Source organism: Juglans microcarpa x Juglans regia, chromosome 8D, assembly GCF_004785595.1.
Source record: "Juglans microcarpa x Juglans regia isolate MS1-56 chromosome 8D, Jm3101_v1.0, whole genome shotgun sequence".
Lineage (NCBI taxonomy): Eukaryota > Viridiplantae > Streptophyta > Magnoliopsida > Fagales > Juglandaceae > Juglans > Juglans microcarpa x Juglans regia.
Genome location: NC_054608.1, coordinates 4,243,572 through 4,261,366, shown reverse-complemented (window position 1 = coordinate 4,261,366; position 17,795 = coordinate 4,243,572). Strand labels below are relative to the sequence as shown.

The 17,795-nt window shown below is 37.1% G+C and overlaps 2 protein-coding genes across 4 annotated transcripts; one reads left to right on the top strand and one right to left on the bottom strand.

Moving 5' to 3' along the window:
* The first annotated feature begins 2,853 nt into the window (after window positions 1-2,853).
* On the top strand, window positions 2,854-7,127 carry LOC121243329 (cytochrome P450 711A1-like). 2 transcript variants are annotated; one of them, XM_041141437.1, is made up of 5 exons: window positions 2,854-3,438; window positions 4,791-4,943; window positions 5,316-6,099; window positions 6,331-6,426; window positions 6,547-7,127. In XM_041141437.1, the coding sequence occupies exons 1-5, from the start codon at window positions 3,182-3,184 to the stop codon at window positions 6,874-6,876; spliced, it is 1,620 nt and encodes a 539-aa protein (XP_040997371.1). In that variant the 5' UTR covers window positions 2,854-3,181; the 3' UTR covers window positions 6,877-7,127. The 2 variants fall into 2 exon arrangements, with proteins under 2 accessions (XP_040997371.1, XP_040997372.1); XM_041141438.1 differs by having other exon boundaries at window positions 3,301-3,438; window positions 4,786-4,943.
* A 6,615-nt stretch (window positions 7,128-13,742) lies between these two features.
* LOC121243327 (protein IQ-DOMAIN 1-like) lies at window positions 13,743-16,802 on the bottom strand. Of its 2 annotated transcripts, none has more exons than XM_041141435.1 (5): window positions 16,336-16,802; window positions 16,013-16,258; window positions 15,056-15,283; window positions 14,762-14,875; window positions 13,743-14,683 (listed from the first exon to the last, which is right to left on the bottom strand). In XM_041141435.1, exons 1-5 carry the CDS (start codon window positions 16,399-16,401, stop codon window positions 13,991-13,993), a joined length of 1,347 nt encoding a protein of 448 aa, XP_040997369.1. In that variant the 5' UTR covers window positions 16,402-16,802; the 3' UTR covers window positions 13,743-13,990. The 2 variants fall into 2 exon arrangements, with proteins under 2 accessions (XP_040997369.1, XP_040997370.1); XM_041141436.1 differs by having other exon boundaries at window positions 13,743-14,674.
* Between the last annotated feature and the right edge of the window lie 993 nt (window positions 16,803-17,795).

Genomic DNA, 17,795 nt, shown 5'->3' with positions numbered 1-17,795 from the left:
TTTCTCCAGAAATGTATATTATTTTGTAAAAATTATTTGAGCTTGGTTTATCTTAGATCATGGCTGTTTATGCATTGGTTTCTTTTTAGAGTGAGGTTTTGTCAATGAGATTAGGTTTTATATTTTTTAAATAGGTTCTATTTTATTTTATAATAGTCTTGAAATTTTTATGTTTTATTTACAGAAATTATTCAAGTGATTTTAAATTGTTATTAAGTAAAGATTTTTAAAAACTTATTTTTAGAAATAAACCGTACCGATGTAATTTATTTTTAAATACTTATATGATCTAGTTTATTTTTATTAAATAAATTTGTTGTTTAATTTAAAATATCTTGATATAATTATATTATCTAGTATTAAATTTTATAGTTTATTTTCAATAGTAAATAAGTTAGAATTTAATATCTTAGTTAGAGAAATCAAGTGAATATTGATGGATTTGGGAAATGATTGTATTTTAGAATTAAGAGAGATTTTAGATTTTTGAGAAATTAAAATGGCTACTTCAGGTGTAATATGAGATTATCTGTTTATTGGAGATTTATTTAAGTTATATGAACTTTTATAGGTGATGATTGACAATTGTTCAGTACTGTTGTGAAAAATTTTTTGAAAAGTTAAGAAGTCCAAGTAAGCGGAGTTCATATACTAGTTTTGTATAAAAGAAATGAAATAATGTTGACTTTGAAAAAAAGCATGTTTGTTTTTTAAAAGAAATCTGAAAACGATCTCAAATGTTTATTCTGCATATGCATAAATTCTATATAAGAAAATATTTTCTGTCATGACTGGTGTAGACATGAGCTAATTTTGTGTATTATATTTCTGAACTATGCAAAAAAAGTGAATATGAAAATCTAAAAGTTTTTGCTATGAATAAATGAAGATGTTTTGGATTCTGTTTATTTTGAACATATGAAATTATCTGAAACTATTCAGTATTTTGTTTTGATATGATGTGTCATATGAAAACCTTGGCATGAAGTTCTGAATCGGTATCTGAATGTGATCTGATTCTGATGATGTTTCGTTCTGTTTTTGTTAAGATCCAGTTACGGGTATAATGATGGTTTATAACCCTACCACAAAGGTGAAACATAGAATACGGCCCAACCACGGGTATAATGGTGGTTTATAACCCTACCACGGGGGTGAGACATGGCATACGGCCCAACCACGGGTATAATGGTAGTTTATAACCCTACCACGGGGGTAAAACATGGTATACGGCCCAGTTACGGGTATAATGGTGGTTTATTACCCTACTACGGGGGTTAAACATGGTATTTGTCCCGATGTGATGCTATGAGATTATATGAATTTAATGTTTCAATTTGGATATGCCAAAAGATTTTTTTTTTTTTTGAATAAGTTTGTTTTTCTGAAAATTTCGCTCTAATGTTTTGTATCAAGTTTGTTTATACATTCTGAAAGTAAATATGTTGTTTCTGCATTCTGAAAGTAAATGTTTTGTTCTGCATATCGAACTTTATAAATGCTCATATTTACATGCTAGTATATGCTATCTGTTTGCTGAGTTGTTGATAACTCACCTTTTATCTCCACAATATTTTTCAGATGATTTTGGATATTTCAGTTGGGGATCAAGATTTTGAAGTTTTGGATGAGATGATTTAAGAGTAGTGGATTAAGTATAGAAAGTTTTCGATAAGTATTGACAATTTTTATTAAGAAACTTTATTGTATTATGATAACTTGGTATTTTGAAAAATTGGTTATATTGAGAAAATTAGTTTGAATCGAAATTTCTTTATGATATTGAGAATTTGGAGTCTATAATTATATTATTGAAATGTGAGAGTAAATGATAGGAAGTAACTCCCCGACTCGTGCAAGATCGGGTGTTACAATGGACCTGCAGTCAACAACTTAGAGTGGGTATCCATGACTTTTTCTTGGTGATAGCAACTGTTAAAGAAGATAAGTCCGATGGGGATGATGATAAAGCAGTGCATTGGTCTTGTTTTTAGCCCAATATGAGTTGAATAAGATCGAAAAAATGGAGTCTTGGGAGTTTCTTTGATCTTAGAAAAGTAGGCATATATCAATGTTGTTAAGCACCAAGGCTAGAAAGGACCAATTGATCTTAAGATGCAATTATGGTGGTGACTGAATGTTATCTAGGAAAAACACTTTGTTTTTATGCCACTCTTTGGATTTCATTTCTTGTTTATTGATAGTACCAAAAAAAAGACTCACTACATGAGAATTTTCTTTTGTTGGATTATTACTAGTTATTAAATATGTATATACAAATAAAAAGAACTATTTTATTTCATAGAAAATTAGAAATGAACGAATGCTATTTGTTTAAGAGCTTTTCTACTCTTCATTTACACACATCATATTTTTTTTCTAAATTTTTTAAATTTATTTTGGTTTTATTCTTCTTAAACTTATTTAATTTTTCAACTCATCATCTATATATCACACATTTAGTAAGAAAAAAAAATAGATTTAATGTATGACGTGTAGAAATGATAAATATATAAAAATTTTCTTTTTTTAAAAGATCAGGAAAACTAATATATATACACTTTTACATTTTATTTTCGCATGTATACAATATTTTTTTTCTTGTCATTTTTGGTTTAGTTTTAAGTATTTTTTAATCAAATTATATATATATTTTTTAAATGATATTTATAGTTCTAGAATAGACAAATCTCGTGTATTTTAAAAAAAATAGATAAATTTAAAAAATTACATAAAATAAATTACTTTTATGAAAAAAAGAGTCGACTTACAAACTATTTCCAGAATTACTTCTTCTTTTTTTTTTTTTTTTTTTTTTTTTTTCTCCTTATCTAAGTTTTTTTTTTTTTTGGGACACTTAGCAAAGTTGGCATCACATATCTAATACAAATTAAAAATATTTTTAAGTTTGTAATGATTACAAATCTTTTGAGGTTCATTGTATGAGCACCATTCTAGAGTCCACGACTGAAACACTAGAGGATGAGCCATATGTTTCCCCAATACAATCATTGGTATTCAGACAAAAGACCAAGTTCTACGCATCCAAGAGGCCGATGGAGACACCCAATCCTCCCCCCACTTACCTTCCCGGCTCGCCTCTCAACCCGGACCCCTCTTTATATAACTCAGCTAAGAGCTTCCTGCAACAGCCAAGAACCTGGCTTTTCTCTCTCAAGAAATGGTTTTTTTGGATGAATACCTTCAAAGATTTGTGGGTTTGGGATGGTTCTGCAGTACAAGTGCTCCTATGGTATCCACCATCTTCACAGTGTTGGCTGTGGCAGTAGTATTTGGGTACTTTTATGGACCTTACTGGGGTGTGAGAAGGGTACCTGGCCCACCGGCCGTGCCTTTTGTAGGGCACCTCCCCTTGCTGGCTAAGTATGGCCCTGATGTCTTCTCAGTCCTTGCAAAACGATATGGTCCTATTTTCAGGTCAGTATAGATATTTGATGCTTAGCATTTTCCTAGGTAATTTATAGAGTTTTTGCTTCAGACCAAAAGACTCATAGTAAGATAAATTTGGATGCTTTAGATAAAAGTTTAAAATTAAATAATATATTAATAAAATAAAATTTTTTAATATTATTATTATTTTAAAATTTTAAAAAAATTAAATTATTTATTATATTTTCAATTCAGTATAAATATTTGATGCCTAGCATTTTCCTAGATATTTTACAAAGTTCTTACTTTAGATTAAAGAAAAATTCTTCCCAACAACAATTATTTATCACCTCACACTTTACACCTTATGAAAAATATCTTATATTGTATAAAAAGTATTCTCACATCTTATGAAAAAGTTAAGAGTAATTTTACATATAATTATAAAGGACGTAAATATCGTATAATCATTTTAAAAAAGAATAAAATTCACTATTAAAAAATTAATTTTTTTATATGGGTCTCATATTTTATTTATTTTTTTTAAAACGATTACGTGGCAGTTGCATAATTTACTGTTGTAAATATCTTTTCTCAAAAATTATGAGTGTGGAGTGTGAAAGTGAATAATAATTGATGTATAGTAAATTCCCAGGCCAAAAATAAAAGTTTTTTCTGCAAAGATCATGGGCGAGAAAACACAAAGTATGGGGGAAAAAAGCAGGAAAATTATATATTTGATGCTTAAACTATCCAATATTTATTTCTTCCCTTTTTTTTTCTTTTTTCACAGGAAAACTTTCCTTTCCAACTATTATCCATATAAATGGCGAAAAAAAAAAGATACTTTCAGAGCATATGACCTTTATGGACAAGGATCCTTTGAAATGGATTGTATTAAGATAAAATATATGATATTTTGGTAGCACTGTTCATACGATAAAGCACAAGGGTCATGAACAGTAACTCTGTTCATAAACAGCATTACTGTTTATGACCCGTGTGCTCTTCCCGTAAGTTTAGCATTAGTGTTATGTTAATACGTAAAAGAACCAAAATATTTTATATTTACACTAAATATTATCAATTTTAAGTGAAATGGAGGGAGTTACTCCTTTCCATTTCCATTGCTATTTGCTACATTTAGGTGGAATGCTATTTTTGAAATAAAAATTTTTCTCATCGGCTATTATTCACTACTTTACACTCCACATCCCATGAAAAACACTCACACAACCTATAAAGAAAAAGAAAAAGAAAAAAACTATAGACGTGGGGTGTTAAAGTGAATAGGAGATGATGCATAGCATTTCTCGAAAGGTTGTTTTATATAGAAAGACTATGTTTTCCATCACATTCTGATTTTTCTACCTTTATAATAAATTTTATGTTTAGAGCAGGTTTCACATGGGTAGACAGCCACTGATAATTGTTGCAGATCCGGAGCTTTGTAGGGAGGTAGGAATAAAGAAATTCAAGGACATTCCAAACAGAAGCATACCTTCTCCCATCTCGGCCTCCCCTCTTCATCAGAAAGGACTCTTCTTCACCAGGTACTTCTTGCAGTACTTAATAAAGTTGACAGTGCACGCAGCAAAATAAAAGTATGCTATGACTGTAAATCTCACACAACATCTTTGACATTATTCCATAAGGTGAATAACTCTTAATTCAGAATTTCACAGCTTCTGTAAAGTGGTGAATCTTGTATCGGTAATGTCCTCAGTGAGCTTATTAGGCTAAAGTAAAACTTACCCATGCAATGGGGTAGGGAGCACTAGAGTCTAGAGCTGTCTCTGGTTTTCTGAATTCGTAACTTGAATACTCTTGTTATTGAATACTCTTGTTTGTATAAACTACAGAGAAGTTCGGAGGCAGCACACCAAAAATGTCATTTAAGATACTGTTGGAACTTGAATTTGCAGGGATGCAAGATGGTCAACCATGCGAAACACAATATTATCAGTCTATCAGCCATCACACCTTGCCAGCCTAATACCCAAAATGCAAGCATTTATTGTATCTGCAACTCAAAATCTTCACTCGTTTAAAGAAGAAGATATCACCTTCTCAAACCTTTCCCTCAAGTTGGCCACCGATGTCATTGGACAAGCAGCCTTCGGTGTTGACTTTTGCCTCTGTAAACCGCAGACAATCAGTGATTCAGTTGACATTGTGGAAAACAGGAGTGATGATAAGGAAGTCTCCGACTTTATTAATCAACACATCTACTCCACAACACAACTTAAAATGGACTTGTCTGGCTCATTTTCAATCATACTGGGTCTACTTATCCCCATACTTCAGGAACCATTTAGGCAGATCCTGAAGAGACTACCCGGCACTATGGACTGGAAAGTTGAGCGCACTAATCAGAAACTGAGCGGCCGGCTGAATGAGATTGTGGCAAAGCGAATGAAAGAGAGGGATATAAACTCAAAGGACTTATTGTCACTCATATTGAATGCGAGGGAGTCACAGCCGGTTTCAAAGAATGTCTTCACCACAGACTACATTAGTGCAGTTACTTATGAGCACTTGCTTGCTGGATCAGCCACCACAGCCTTCACATTGTCTTCAGTTGTCTACTTAGTTGCCGGACATCCAGAAGTCGAGAAGAAGATGCTTGCAGAGATTGACAGATTTAGTCCACCTGATCAGATGCCAACTAGTCACGATCTCCAAAACAAATTCCCTTACCTTGAACAGGCAAGGTTCTTAAAACTCTTTTTTGGCAGTCAAGTTTGAAGTCGTATATGCTAACCAAAGAGTAATATTGGCATATTGCTTGTGTTGTATCCATGTCACAGTTTTTCTCAATATATCTCACCTGCAGTGAACAAGATTAGTCAATTAGGTCAACTTTCCCTCTCCCACACCTCCCAGGTGAAACCTACCCAACGATTGACTCTTATAGTTCTCTTGATTTTCTAAGTGCAGATCATTAAGGAGGCAATGAGGTATTACACCGTTTCCCCGCTAGTTGCAAGAGAAACATCAAAGGAAGTAGAGATAGGAGGTTATCTTCTCCCGAAGGTATAATTTATATATGCTTGAATGTCATACATGGCCTTTATGTATGTCTGCGTACTGTGTGTGTAGACTGGAACTTTGTACATGTGCTTAATTTAATGAAATTCATATTCTGATAAGCAGGGGACATGGGTCTGGTTAGCACTCGGAGTTCTAGCAAAAGATCCGAAGAACTTCTCAGAGCCAGAGAAGTTCACACCAGAGAGGTTTGACCCAAACTGTGAAGAAGAGAAACGAAGGCATCCCTATTCTTTCATACCCTTTGGGCTCGGGCCACGATCATGCATCGGCCAGAAATTCTCCCTTCAGGAAATAAAGCTCTCTTTGATTCATTTGTACCGGAAATACCTTTTCCGACATTCACCCAACATGGAAGAACCACTGGATCTTGAGTATGGCATCATTCTCAACTTCAAGCATGGGGTAAAGCTTAGAGTCATAGAGCGAACGTGAAATTTGTTCAGACATTGCTTAGTAAACTTCAAGCATGGGGTAAAGCTTAGAGTGATGCACCCAATAAGAAAGTTTAGATTGTCTTTGTTCATACGATTGTAACCTCGTATTACCAAAAGATTTATTATGCAGCCATACCATCTACATAAGCTTCCTACTTTTTTACTGTGACTTCTGCTAAACAAAGACGGTATTAATGGAAAGGTCAGGTTGTCGACCGGCATTTTGTGGCCATGTCTTTCTTTGGACAATTCCACACTGTAATGCTCGTCGTATTCTAACTGATGTCAAGGTAACCCTAATTTTGAATCCATGCTACCTGATCAAAAAGACTTGCTTACTTATGTGGAAATGTTGTATTTCTTCGGTCTCTCGATCTTTATTCAATTAGGAAAAATCTATCATATTCTGCTCTACTGATCACACGCCACACGAAACCTACGTGACAAACCGATCCACCTTCTTCCTCCTCTCTCCCTCCCCGATACTTCCTCTCTCGCCTCTCCCTCCCTGAATCAAGTTGCATAGAAATAAACTTCTTCCTCTCTCAAGCCTCTCCCTCCCTGAATCTCGAGACTACCATAACCTCCCTTCAGAAATAAGGTGAAATTCACAAGAAGATAAAAAAACTCCATTACAAACCCATAAGACTGCAATCATGTCTTCTTCTTCAAGTTTCTCATCTCTTTCCAAAGAGAGTAGAACATGAACGGATTCTGAGTTATCAGAGAGCTTGCTCGAGTCAACATGTCGGTGCTCATCTATTTAGTTTCTTCACAAGCTTTCTGATGCGGGAAACAAGCGCTGAGTATAACAGATGACTCCACACATCAAGCCAAAGATCAAGCGACAAAGAATTAGCCAGAAATCAAGCTTGTACCAATCACAAAATCACAAAATTTATTTATGTAGATCTTACCTTTTCTTACTGTAATTTCCTAAAATAAATTTGTATAGGATGTATATATATATATATATATATATACTGGGCGAAACAATGTAAAGTGTGTTGAGTTGCATAGTTGTTTATCCTTGAAAAAAAATTCAGTTTTGCAAGATTTGCAAATATTCAAACTTTATCATGGTATCAGGAGAGTCCCTCTCTCACGAGAATTCGATCCCCAATTCAACACACCGCCCACCCACAATCCTTCATCCTCAACTGAACTTCCATTGATTGCCCTAAACATCTCCTCTCAAATCAACGACAATCTCACCCCTTCCACCTTTTCCCAATGGCGTGCCCAATTTGAGGCCCTTCTAATTGGGTATAATCTCCTAGATTATGTCACTGGTGACAACCCTTGTCCCAATCCCCTTGGCACTTCCACACCCACCCCTCAAACCATTCACTGGATACGGCAGGACAAGCTTATTCTCAGTGCCATTTTGGCCTCAACTGCAACCACCATCACTCCATTTATCTTCGCTGCGAAGACCTCTCGGGATGCATGGCAAAAACTCCATACCATGTATGCCAGCAAATCCCGTACCCGTGCTTTGCAACTCAAAGAAGAAATCACTTTGATCAAGAAATGAGACAAATCCAATCAAGATTACCTGCAAACTGTCAAATGTCTTGCTGATGAAATTGCACTCATTGATCATCCAATCTCTGATGATGATCTCACACTTTATATCCTCAACGGTCTGGGTTCGGACTACCGTGAGATTGCCGCACCGATTCGAGCCCGTGAAAAATCATTGACCTTTGAGGAACTCCACGATCTTCTTGTGGGTCATGAGGGGTATCTGCGTCGTCTGGAACTCACTGCGCAGCAGCTTGTTGCCACTGCGAACTACACGCATCGTCGCTCTGGTTCATCTTCCTCAAATGGCAAAGGCAATAACAAGGGCTTCTCTCAACAGAAGGGGCAACAAGGCCCCTCATGCTCTTCGGCCCACAACAATTATAATGGCCCCCGAGACAGTCGCAAGTCACAAACTTCAAATGGAAGGCCCACGGGTCAACGTAGATTTCAACCCAAATGTAAGCTTTGTGACCAACTGGGCCATATTGCTAAACAGTGCCCTCGCATGTCTTTTGCTGAACCAACTGCAAATTGCACATCCACTTCTCAAAACAAGGATACAAAATGGCTACTGGACTCAGCCGCATCACATAACATTACTGGTGATCTTGCTAATTTGTCCGTCCACTCAGAATATGATGGCACTGATGAAGTTATAATTGGTGATGGTTCAAGTTTGCATGTCTCACATATTGGTTCCTTGGTTTTTCACACACCCACCCGTACCTTTAAATTAAATAATACGTTGTGTGTTCCAAGTATTCGCAAGAATTTAATTTCCGTTCATCATTTCACTACCCAAAATAATGTTTTTCTAGAATTTCACCCTTCTCATTTTCTTGTCAAGGATCAGATCGCGAGGGCGATCTTACTCAAAAGGTGCATGTGAAAATGGTGTTTACACACTTCCGAATTCACTGGTGGACTCCTCTCCACAAATGGTTGCAAATGTGCATGAAAGGACATTGATTGATGAGTGGCACAAGAGGCTTGGACACCCCTCTCAAAAAATTGTCCAATATCTTGTTAATTCCTTTTCACTTCCAATAACAAAAGACCAAGTGTCTCATCCTTGTACTTCTTGTTCTATTAATAAAGCACATCAACAACATTTTCGTTCAAATAGTCTCTAAAGTCATTCACCACTTGATCTCATTTACACCGATGTTTGGGGCCCCTCACATACAATAGGCCTTGATGGTTCCCGCTACTATTTGATTTTTGTTGATCACTTTACCAAATACTTGTGGTTTTATCCCATGACAACAAAATCTGGTGTAAGTAGCATTTTTCCTCAATTTAAACATCTTGTTGAAACCCGTTTTTAAAAAAAAAATCAAAAGTCTCTATTCCGACAATGGTGGTGAATTTGTGGCTCTTCAAAAAATTTTTTCAATACATGGGATTAGTCACTACACTACCGCTCCTCATACCCCTCAACAAAATGGTGTCTCCGAGCGTCGTCATCGTCATTTAGTAGAAACGGGGCTAACTCTCTTACATGATGCTTCGCTACCACTATCCTTTTGGCCTCATGCATTCCAAACGGCTGCTTACCTAATCAATCGACAGCCCACCTCTTTGTTAAATAACAAATCACCATTTGAAATGTTATTTCAACAATCTCCCAACTATCTCAAATTAAAAAAAATTCGGTGTCTTTGTTTTCCTCTTACTCGGCCATACAACACCCATAAACTTCAACCTAAAGCTCTTCCGTGTTTATTCGTGGGATACTCTCAAACACAAAATGCCTACCGATGTCTTGATCTCACCACAAACAAAACTTACCTCTCTCAGCATGTTCTTTTTGACGAAACCAGAAGTCCTCTTCAGCCGAACGATGCTGACCCAACCCGTCGCACGTCTTCGCCGTGTGCTCCTCCCATCTCGATGCTCTCTCTGCCGCGACCACCTCCAGTGTTGTCGGAGTGTACTCCCATTTTCGCATCATCACAAGGTATTTCCCCTGATCTTCTTTTTCGTTCATGCCCTAACTCACACACACACAACTCTGCACAGTCTGCCGCACCTTCTATTGCATCACTAGAAAACACAAGCTTACCTTCCCAAGCCCAAAATCATTCTACCGAATCATCCTTTGCACTGGTTCCTTCTGAAGCCCCAAATCCTCCTTCCGAATCATCTCCTGCACCGATTCAAAATCCATTAGTTCAGGAACCCAATCGGACCCACTCCATGACTACCCGTTCCATGAATAACATCTACAAGCCCAAACAGCTTCACACGGTTACCAAACATCCTCTACCCTCCACCATTGAACCAAGTTGTGTGAGCCAAGCAATTTCTGATACTAAATGGAGAACTACAATGTCTGAAGAGCTCACAGCTCTGATGCGGCATGGTATGTGGGATTTAGTCCCTCCTCCTCCAAGCTGTAAACCCGTGGGTTCCAAATGGGTGTTTAGAGTTAAGAGAAAGGCAGATGGGTCTGTGGATCGTTTTAAGGCACGACTTGTAGCAAAAGGGTATAACCAACAGCCTGGGTTGGACTACAAAGAAACATTTAGTCCGGTTGTGAAACCGGCTACAATACGAACTGTCTTGAGTATTGCTGTGATGCAGGGGTGGTTTTTAAGACAACTTGACGTCAACAATGCATTCTTGCATGGACAGTTGACTGAAGATGTATACATGTCTCAACCTCCAGGGTTCAAAGATTCTTCACAGCCTAATCATGTTTGCAAGTTACGGAAGGCGATTTATGGGCTTAAACAGGCCCCACAAGCCTTGTTCTCGGCTCTTAAGCAAGCAATTATGGATATTGGGTTTGAAAACTCAAAGGCTGATTCATCCCTGTTCATTTATAAATCCAACTTTGTTACATGTTTTTTGTTGGTTTATGTGGATGACTTGGTGATAACAGGCAGTGATAATCAGTTTGTTGGCTTAGTCATTGAGAAACTTGCATCATGTTTTTCATTAAAAGATATGGGTCAGCTGCATTTTTTCTTGGGCATGGAGGTTATTCCTACACACACTGGCTTGTTTCTTCCTACACACACTGGCTTGTTTCTTTCTCAACATAAATACATTCGTGACATTCTTACAAAGAGCAATATGCTGGGTGCCAATGATGTATCTACACCACTGTCCACGACCACTGTACTCAAGCTTCTTGATGGAACTTCTTCAGTTGACAGTACCGAATTTAGAAGGGTCCTAGGTGCTCTTCAGTACCTCTCTCTTACACGTCCAGATATATCTTTTGCAGTTAATAAACTCTCCCAATTTATGCACAAACCCACTGCCACTCACTGGATTGCTGTGAAGAGACTTCTACATTACTTAAAACACACCATCTTTCATGGCATTCACATTCGGAAAAGCTCTAATTCACAACTAATCACATACACTGATGCTGATTGGGCTGGCAATTTTGATGATCAATCTTCAACTTCGGCATACATCAATTTTATTAGATCAAATCCAATATCTTGGAGTTCAAAAAAATAAAGGGCTATTGCGTGATCATCCACCGAGGCCGAATGTAGAGCTCTTGCTAATGCGGCTTTTGAAACTATTTGGCCTAGGGCATTATTCACAGAACTCGGGTTCAATATTTCCTCCTCTCCAACGCTGCTCTGTGACAACTTGGGAGCCATACAACTAAGTCTCAATCTTGTCCAGCACTCTCGAATGAAGCATATTCCGATTGATCTTCACTTTGTTCGAGATATGGTTCAAAAAGGCACACTTCAAGTTCACCATGTCAATTCCCAAGATCAACTTGCTGATCTTCTCACCAAATCTTTGTCAAGGCAACGTACGGAACTACTTCGAAACAAGATTGACCTTGCTGATAGCAGCTCCATCTTGCGGGGGCGTATAACAGATGACTCCACACATCAAGCCAAAGATCAAGCGACAAAGAATTAGCCAGAAATCAAGCTTGTAACAGTTACAAAATCACAAAATTTATTTCTGTAGATCTTACCTTTTCTTGCTGTAATTTCCTAAAATAAATTTGTATAGGATGTGTATATATATATATATATATATATATATATATATATATACTGGGCAAAACAATGTAAAGTGTGTTGAGTTGCATGGTTGTTTATCCTTGAATAAAAATTCAATTTTGCAAGATTTGCAAATATTCAAACTTTATCACTGAGCAGCTTTCGCTGATATGAAAGGGTCGTAAATGTAGTTGAGCCATGGGAGATAATCAGACCAATTAAAAGCACCTAAGAGCTCAAATCCTTCTCTGACAATCTCTTGCAACTCTCTAGCCTTAGCGCCATTGCACGTCAGATTGTATCTTTTTCCAAATACGGTGCTCATAATATTGTCAAGCGCCGCAGCTTAAAGGTAGTTTCGTAAGAAAACACCACCTTGAAGTGATTGCTCTTTGGCGATGGCACGCAACATGTTGTCGCAATCCATCTAGCGTCCAACTTCGTGGGCAGCAATCCTCTTTGATGAAAAGAGGTGGGCTGAAGAAATCCACCACATCCCACATTTTTTTTAATTTTTAAATTTTTTTAATATTTTTTTGAGTTTATTCTTTTTAAAATAATTCAATTCTTCTATTCATTATTCGTATATTAAATATTTGATAAAAGAAAAAAAATTAAAAAAAGTGTGGCGTGTGAAGGTTATGTGAATAGTAAGAAGTTACATAGATTTTTTCTTTTATGAGGTTGAACGTGGAGGCGAAGGGGATGATGAATGGATGAGGGTACTGCATGGCAGAGGGGAACTTGGAAGTAAGGGTCCTACATGGCTCAAAGATTAAAAAATAAATAAAAAGAAATGGAAGAAGAAGAAGAAAAATAGAGTAAAAAATCTGCGAGGTTGAATGTGGAGGCAAACATTCATGGATGCGAGCTGTACTAGGTGAGAGGTTGAGTGGAGGTGAAGATTCATGAATGCGAGCTAACGTGGCGGTGGGTCGGTCGTGGCTAGGTTCTCGTCGGCGGTCCTAGACGGTGGCGAACATGAAGAGACAGCTAACAAAGAAAGAAGAGGTTGCTGGCAGAGAAAGAACGTGGGCATGGGGGAGAGAAAAAAATTCGAAACGGATAATTTGGATATAATTTTACACCATTTAGGTTTATCTAAACACACGTTTAACTCAAAAAAAAAAAAGAAAAAAAAAGAGAGAGATAGATGAATAGAAGTACTCATTCAATTAAGTTCCTAATCAACCACTCAACCAATCTTCCGAAGCCGAAGCCAAATTCTGAAAGTAAACGGCTTTATCGATTGTGTTTTTAACTTTTTCCTTCTAAATTCCCCATCAACAAAAGCAACAAACTGAAAGCTATTTGCTTAACACATTGATCATTTCTCTAGATTGCCGTCTAAATCAATCAATCTCACCCTAGTAACTAATAGCATAAAAAAGAAGTAATAAACAAACTACTTTACAAACAAAGCACCATTTGAAATCAAACCTCAAGGGCTCGTTGGGTGTTTCAATACAAAACAGTTATAGCAGAACGGCTTTTAACTTGAATATACATTCTCAAATAAACAGAATTGCTAGGAACCAACAAGCTGTTGAACTTCTTGAACCAACAGAGACAAATCCCTCTATTTATGGAGGTATGTCAACTTAATCTCAATGAGTGCTTATCTGATCGGCTTGGCAGGTAAAGTGGCTTGGAAAAGTTAATTGAAGAAAGCTCAGAACCAGCACTGCTTTTGGAATCCACAATAGGGAAAGCTGCTGAGCTTTCAAGAAATTGGAATTCATCCATGGACTGCCTTTTAACTCTCTCAGATGAATGACTGCTTGTTTTCTGCTTTGCCTTAGTTGACTCAGTCAGGTTCATGTAATTTGGCTTACTGTTGCTGCTATCTTCAGTTCTCTCTGAGGACAATCCAGTGTTGCCAGAAATTGGTGTTGTCGATGTGAAGATTGAAGAAGAAGCAGAGCTCTCATCATAACAAAATTCAGAACTCGGGCTTGAAGATGAGCGAGTAACTTGCCCAATATGGGGAGGTTTTCCTGAAATCCTGGTGGTGACATTATTCTTTCTGACTTTCACAGAGCATGGTTTCGAAGATTTCGAATGAGTGACCACATGGGAATCTCCGCAACTCTTTGGAGGTGGAGTTGTCACAGAGGGCTCAGGGTGCGATTGTTCCATCAATCTAGTTTCCCATGGCTTGGCTGCCATCCAACGTTCTAACCAGCTCCATCCCCAGCTGTTCTTGTCAATTTCATGATTTTTGAGAAAGCACATAGAACCACTTGAATGGGAATTCGAATTGGGGTTTGATCTCCATTCCTGAAAAGACTCGAATTGACTTGCTCAGATGGAGCGAATTTTTTTTTTTTTTTTTTTTTTTAAATCATTAAGTGTTCATTTTAATACCTTTTGAGCAAGAGAGTATGCAATTGCTCTCTCCCTCCTGATTGCACCTCTTTGCCGCATTTGTAACTTTGCCTTAACATCTTCCAATGTTCCTTGGCTATCACACCATCCTTCCTGAAATTCATGAGGTTCAAAATTGAGAAATCTTTTAAAGAATGCCTTTCTATGAACATATGGTACAAATCAGTTAATTTTTCGTAACCAGTAAAATGAATTTGCAGAAGGATTGATTTCGCTTTAAAGACAAAACCAACAGGAAATGGATCAGATACTTGATAGTTTATTGTACGGTACCTCAGCTTGTTTCAGGAGATCAGCCTTGCTGCGGTGCTCATTGAGCATTTCCTGCACAGCTTGCCCCTCTATGGACATTCGGACATGACGAGCCCTAACTCGGGCCTGAACCCGAACCAGGGCCTGCATGCACCTCAGTGTCACTGCGGCTTGCTTCCTCACCTGCCGACCCCGAACTAGAGCTTGAAGCCTCACCACTCCTTTCAAGGCCCTCAAAGCCCTTCTTGCCTGCAATTTTTATAGAACGTCCACAAAAGAAAACCATCTTCTAAGTACAAAAAGATTTAGATCGCAATAACATACTGCTGACCCTTTGACATCGTACAAAAGGACTTCAAATGATTAAAACATGCAGCTGAGAATTTTACATCAAGCTCAATAGGCAAACGAATCAAACGATTACTAGTCAAAGTGGTACTTAAGGTGCTGAAGTAAACATAACAAAGAACACTGGACAAGACCACAGTCCGGTTCAGATTTAAGAAATAATGCTGGCTGCTAATTCAGGTTTAGGGTTTAGGGTTCATTTTGGGCTCTTAATAGAATAACTTTATGGAGCACATATCATATACTATACTGATCTTACAATACAACTTTGTAATAAAAGCTAAAAATACATCGAATTTCCTTCCATTAAAGCTTGAAATCTGTTGTCCTTTGAACCGAAGACTACATAGTAGTCTAAAATAAAACCTAAATTTAAAACATGAACATATGATACTATATTTCAGCTTCATGGTGCGTCGCTTCAGGTAAACTATTTTCCACTTTTATGTATCAAAGAAGTACAGATATATCAGGTATCCAACCAAAAAACAAAGAAAAAGAAAACTCCAAGGAAATTTTTGGAACTGAAAGAGTCGAACTCATTGTATTTTCAACATTCTTTTCCTTCCCTACATTTTTTCAGAAACCAAAGGTAGAACGAAGGGGCGAAAAGCAGATAGATCCATTTACCAAGAAGCCACGAAAAGCAGTTTGGATCCGTATGGCCGCCCATTCTTGCCTTACAGCCCTAAAATCCTTAGGAGGCGCACGAACAAGTGTGGCCACCGCAGCCATAAAAGCATTAGCCACCGGAGGAGAATCAGAACCCTCAGAAGCCGCTTTGTGGTTTCCTTTGAAACCCTTCCACGAAGACCCCAAGTCCCCAGAAGAACTCCTCCATAGCTTCCATTTCTTGCTCTTACCACCTCCCTTCTCCTAGAAAGAGAAAGTTTCAACCTTTGTGCATCCCAGAAACACATTAGTGTAAAAGAGAAAAGAAAGAAAGAGCTTACATGGTCTTCTTTCTCGGGCTTTTTGAGACCTATGAGAGACTTCACCCATTTCCCCGAAGCACCCATTAGATTTAGTGGAAAGATCTTTGGTTCAGCAGAACAAGAGTTCAAGAACCTTGTGATCCCCGGGCAAACTGAGCTCCCAAAAGCTCAAAGACCAAAGCTTGCTTAGAAAGAGGTGGTGGTGCAATCAATATGAAGATGGATAGGAGATAGTGGCTAATGACCATGCAAAATATTAAAAAAAGAAAACAGAAGAGAGAGAAGAAATTGCTGAAGTCAGAATGAAAGAAAGAGCCAGAGAACAGTGGATTTCTCTTTGGGTGCTGGGTTTTGTGGCCAATGAAATGAGTGAAGCAATGAAGGTTTGAATTTCAAAAGGAACCAACGGACAAACGGGGGCTCATCCCGCTCGAACCAGAGTCTCAGGTGGGGTGTGAAATGGCACTTTGGCCTGTGAGATTGGTATAATAATACAGAATTAGATAGATCCCACTGTTTAACCAGTTTAATGGAAAAAAAAAAAAAAAAAAGAGTAAAAAACAAAAAGAAAAGAAAATTCATGAAAAGTCACAACCTTTAGGAAAGTACGTGAAAAAAAGGCCAAAAAGCAAAGAGACAAAGGATCTTCCCAAGTCAGTGCGGTTAAAGATCTGTCTGCTGCTGTTTTCCACTTTTCACCTGCTTCATACTACAATATCACGGTCCCGTGATGCCTGTTTTTGAAATCGATGTCTTTTTGTATTCCATGTGGGATCAGTTAAAGTTTTATGCTGTTTGATGTAAAGATTGTATTTGATGAAAGTCTTTGAAAGAAAGTGATAAGAACTAGAAAAATTTCTATGGATTTAGAAATCTTTTAAGAGGTATTTCTATTGGAGCTTGAAAAAGTAGAGTATGAAAAAAAACTCTAAATTTTGTGAATTTGTTTTTGTTTTTGTTTTTGTTGATTAGAACTAAAATATTTTGATGATTAGAATTGTCTGTGTACAGATTGTTAGATCTAAAGTAAGAAAATCTTGAGAAAAATCCTAAAAAATTAATGTGTTTTCAAACATGACACTTTGATTAATGCAAGAGTTTCAAATCTTTCTACCCTTTCTAATGGAAAATTAAATTTAATGAGAATTTGGTATATTACAAGTGTAAAAAAAAAAAAAAAAAAAAATAGAATTCGCATTACCTTTTTTTTTAGAATTCTTTTTTTTTTTCTATCCTTTAGCCAACGAATACAAAATTATTTATCTTCTACGCCACTCGCCAGCAGTCAGCAAAAAATCCAAAAACAGTTGAAAACGTGAGATATATGAAAGAAGAAAAGAAAGCATTTATTTACAGACACAAACAAGTCGGTCTGTAATAATTAATTTTACCGAGGTATGAACTGGCCTTTATTTTATTTAGGTTGTTTGTTAGCTGCTGACTTCGAGGTTGGGACATTGTGAGAGACAGCTTTGTTG

Excerpts from the sequence above, each read along its gene's own strand:
- LOC121243329 (XM_041141437.1), top strand. The coding sequence starts at position 3,182 with ATGGTTTTTTTGGATGAATACCTTCAAAGATTTGTGGGTTTGGGATGG. Across the intron at positions 4,944-5,315 it reads AAAGGACTCTTCTTCACCAG|GGATGCAAGATGGTCAACCA; the intron begins GTACTTCTTGCA and ends TTGAATTTGCAG. Across the intron at positions 6,427-6,546 it reads GAGGTTATCTTCTCCCGAAG|GGGACATGGGTCTGGTTAGC; the intron begins GTATAATTTATA and ends TCTGATAAGCAG.
- LOC121243327 (XM_041141435.1), bottom strand. The coding sequence starts at position 16,401 with ATGGGTGCTTCGGGGAAATGGGTGAAGTCTCTCATAGGTCTCAAAAAG. Across the intron at positions 14,876-15,055 it reads ATCTCCTGAAACAAGCTGAG|GAAGGATGGTGTGATAGCCA; the intron begins GTACCGTACAAT and ends CATGAATTTCAG. Across the intron at positions 14,684-14,761 it reads CATACTCTCTTGCTCAAAAG|TCTTTTCAGGAATGGAGATC; the intron begins GTATTAAAATGA and ends AGTCAATTCGAG.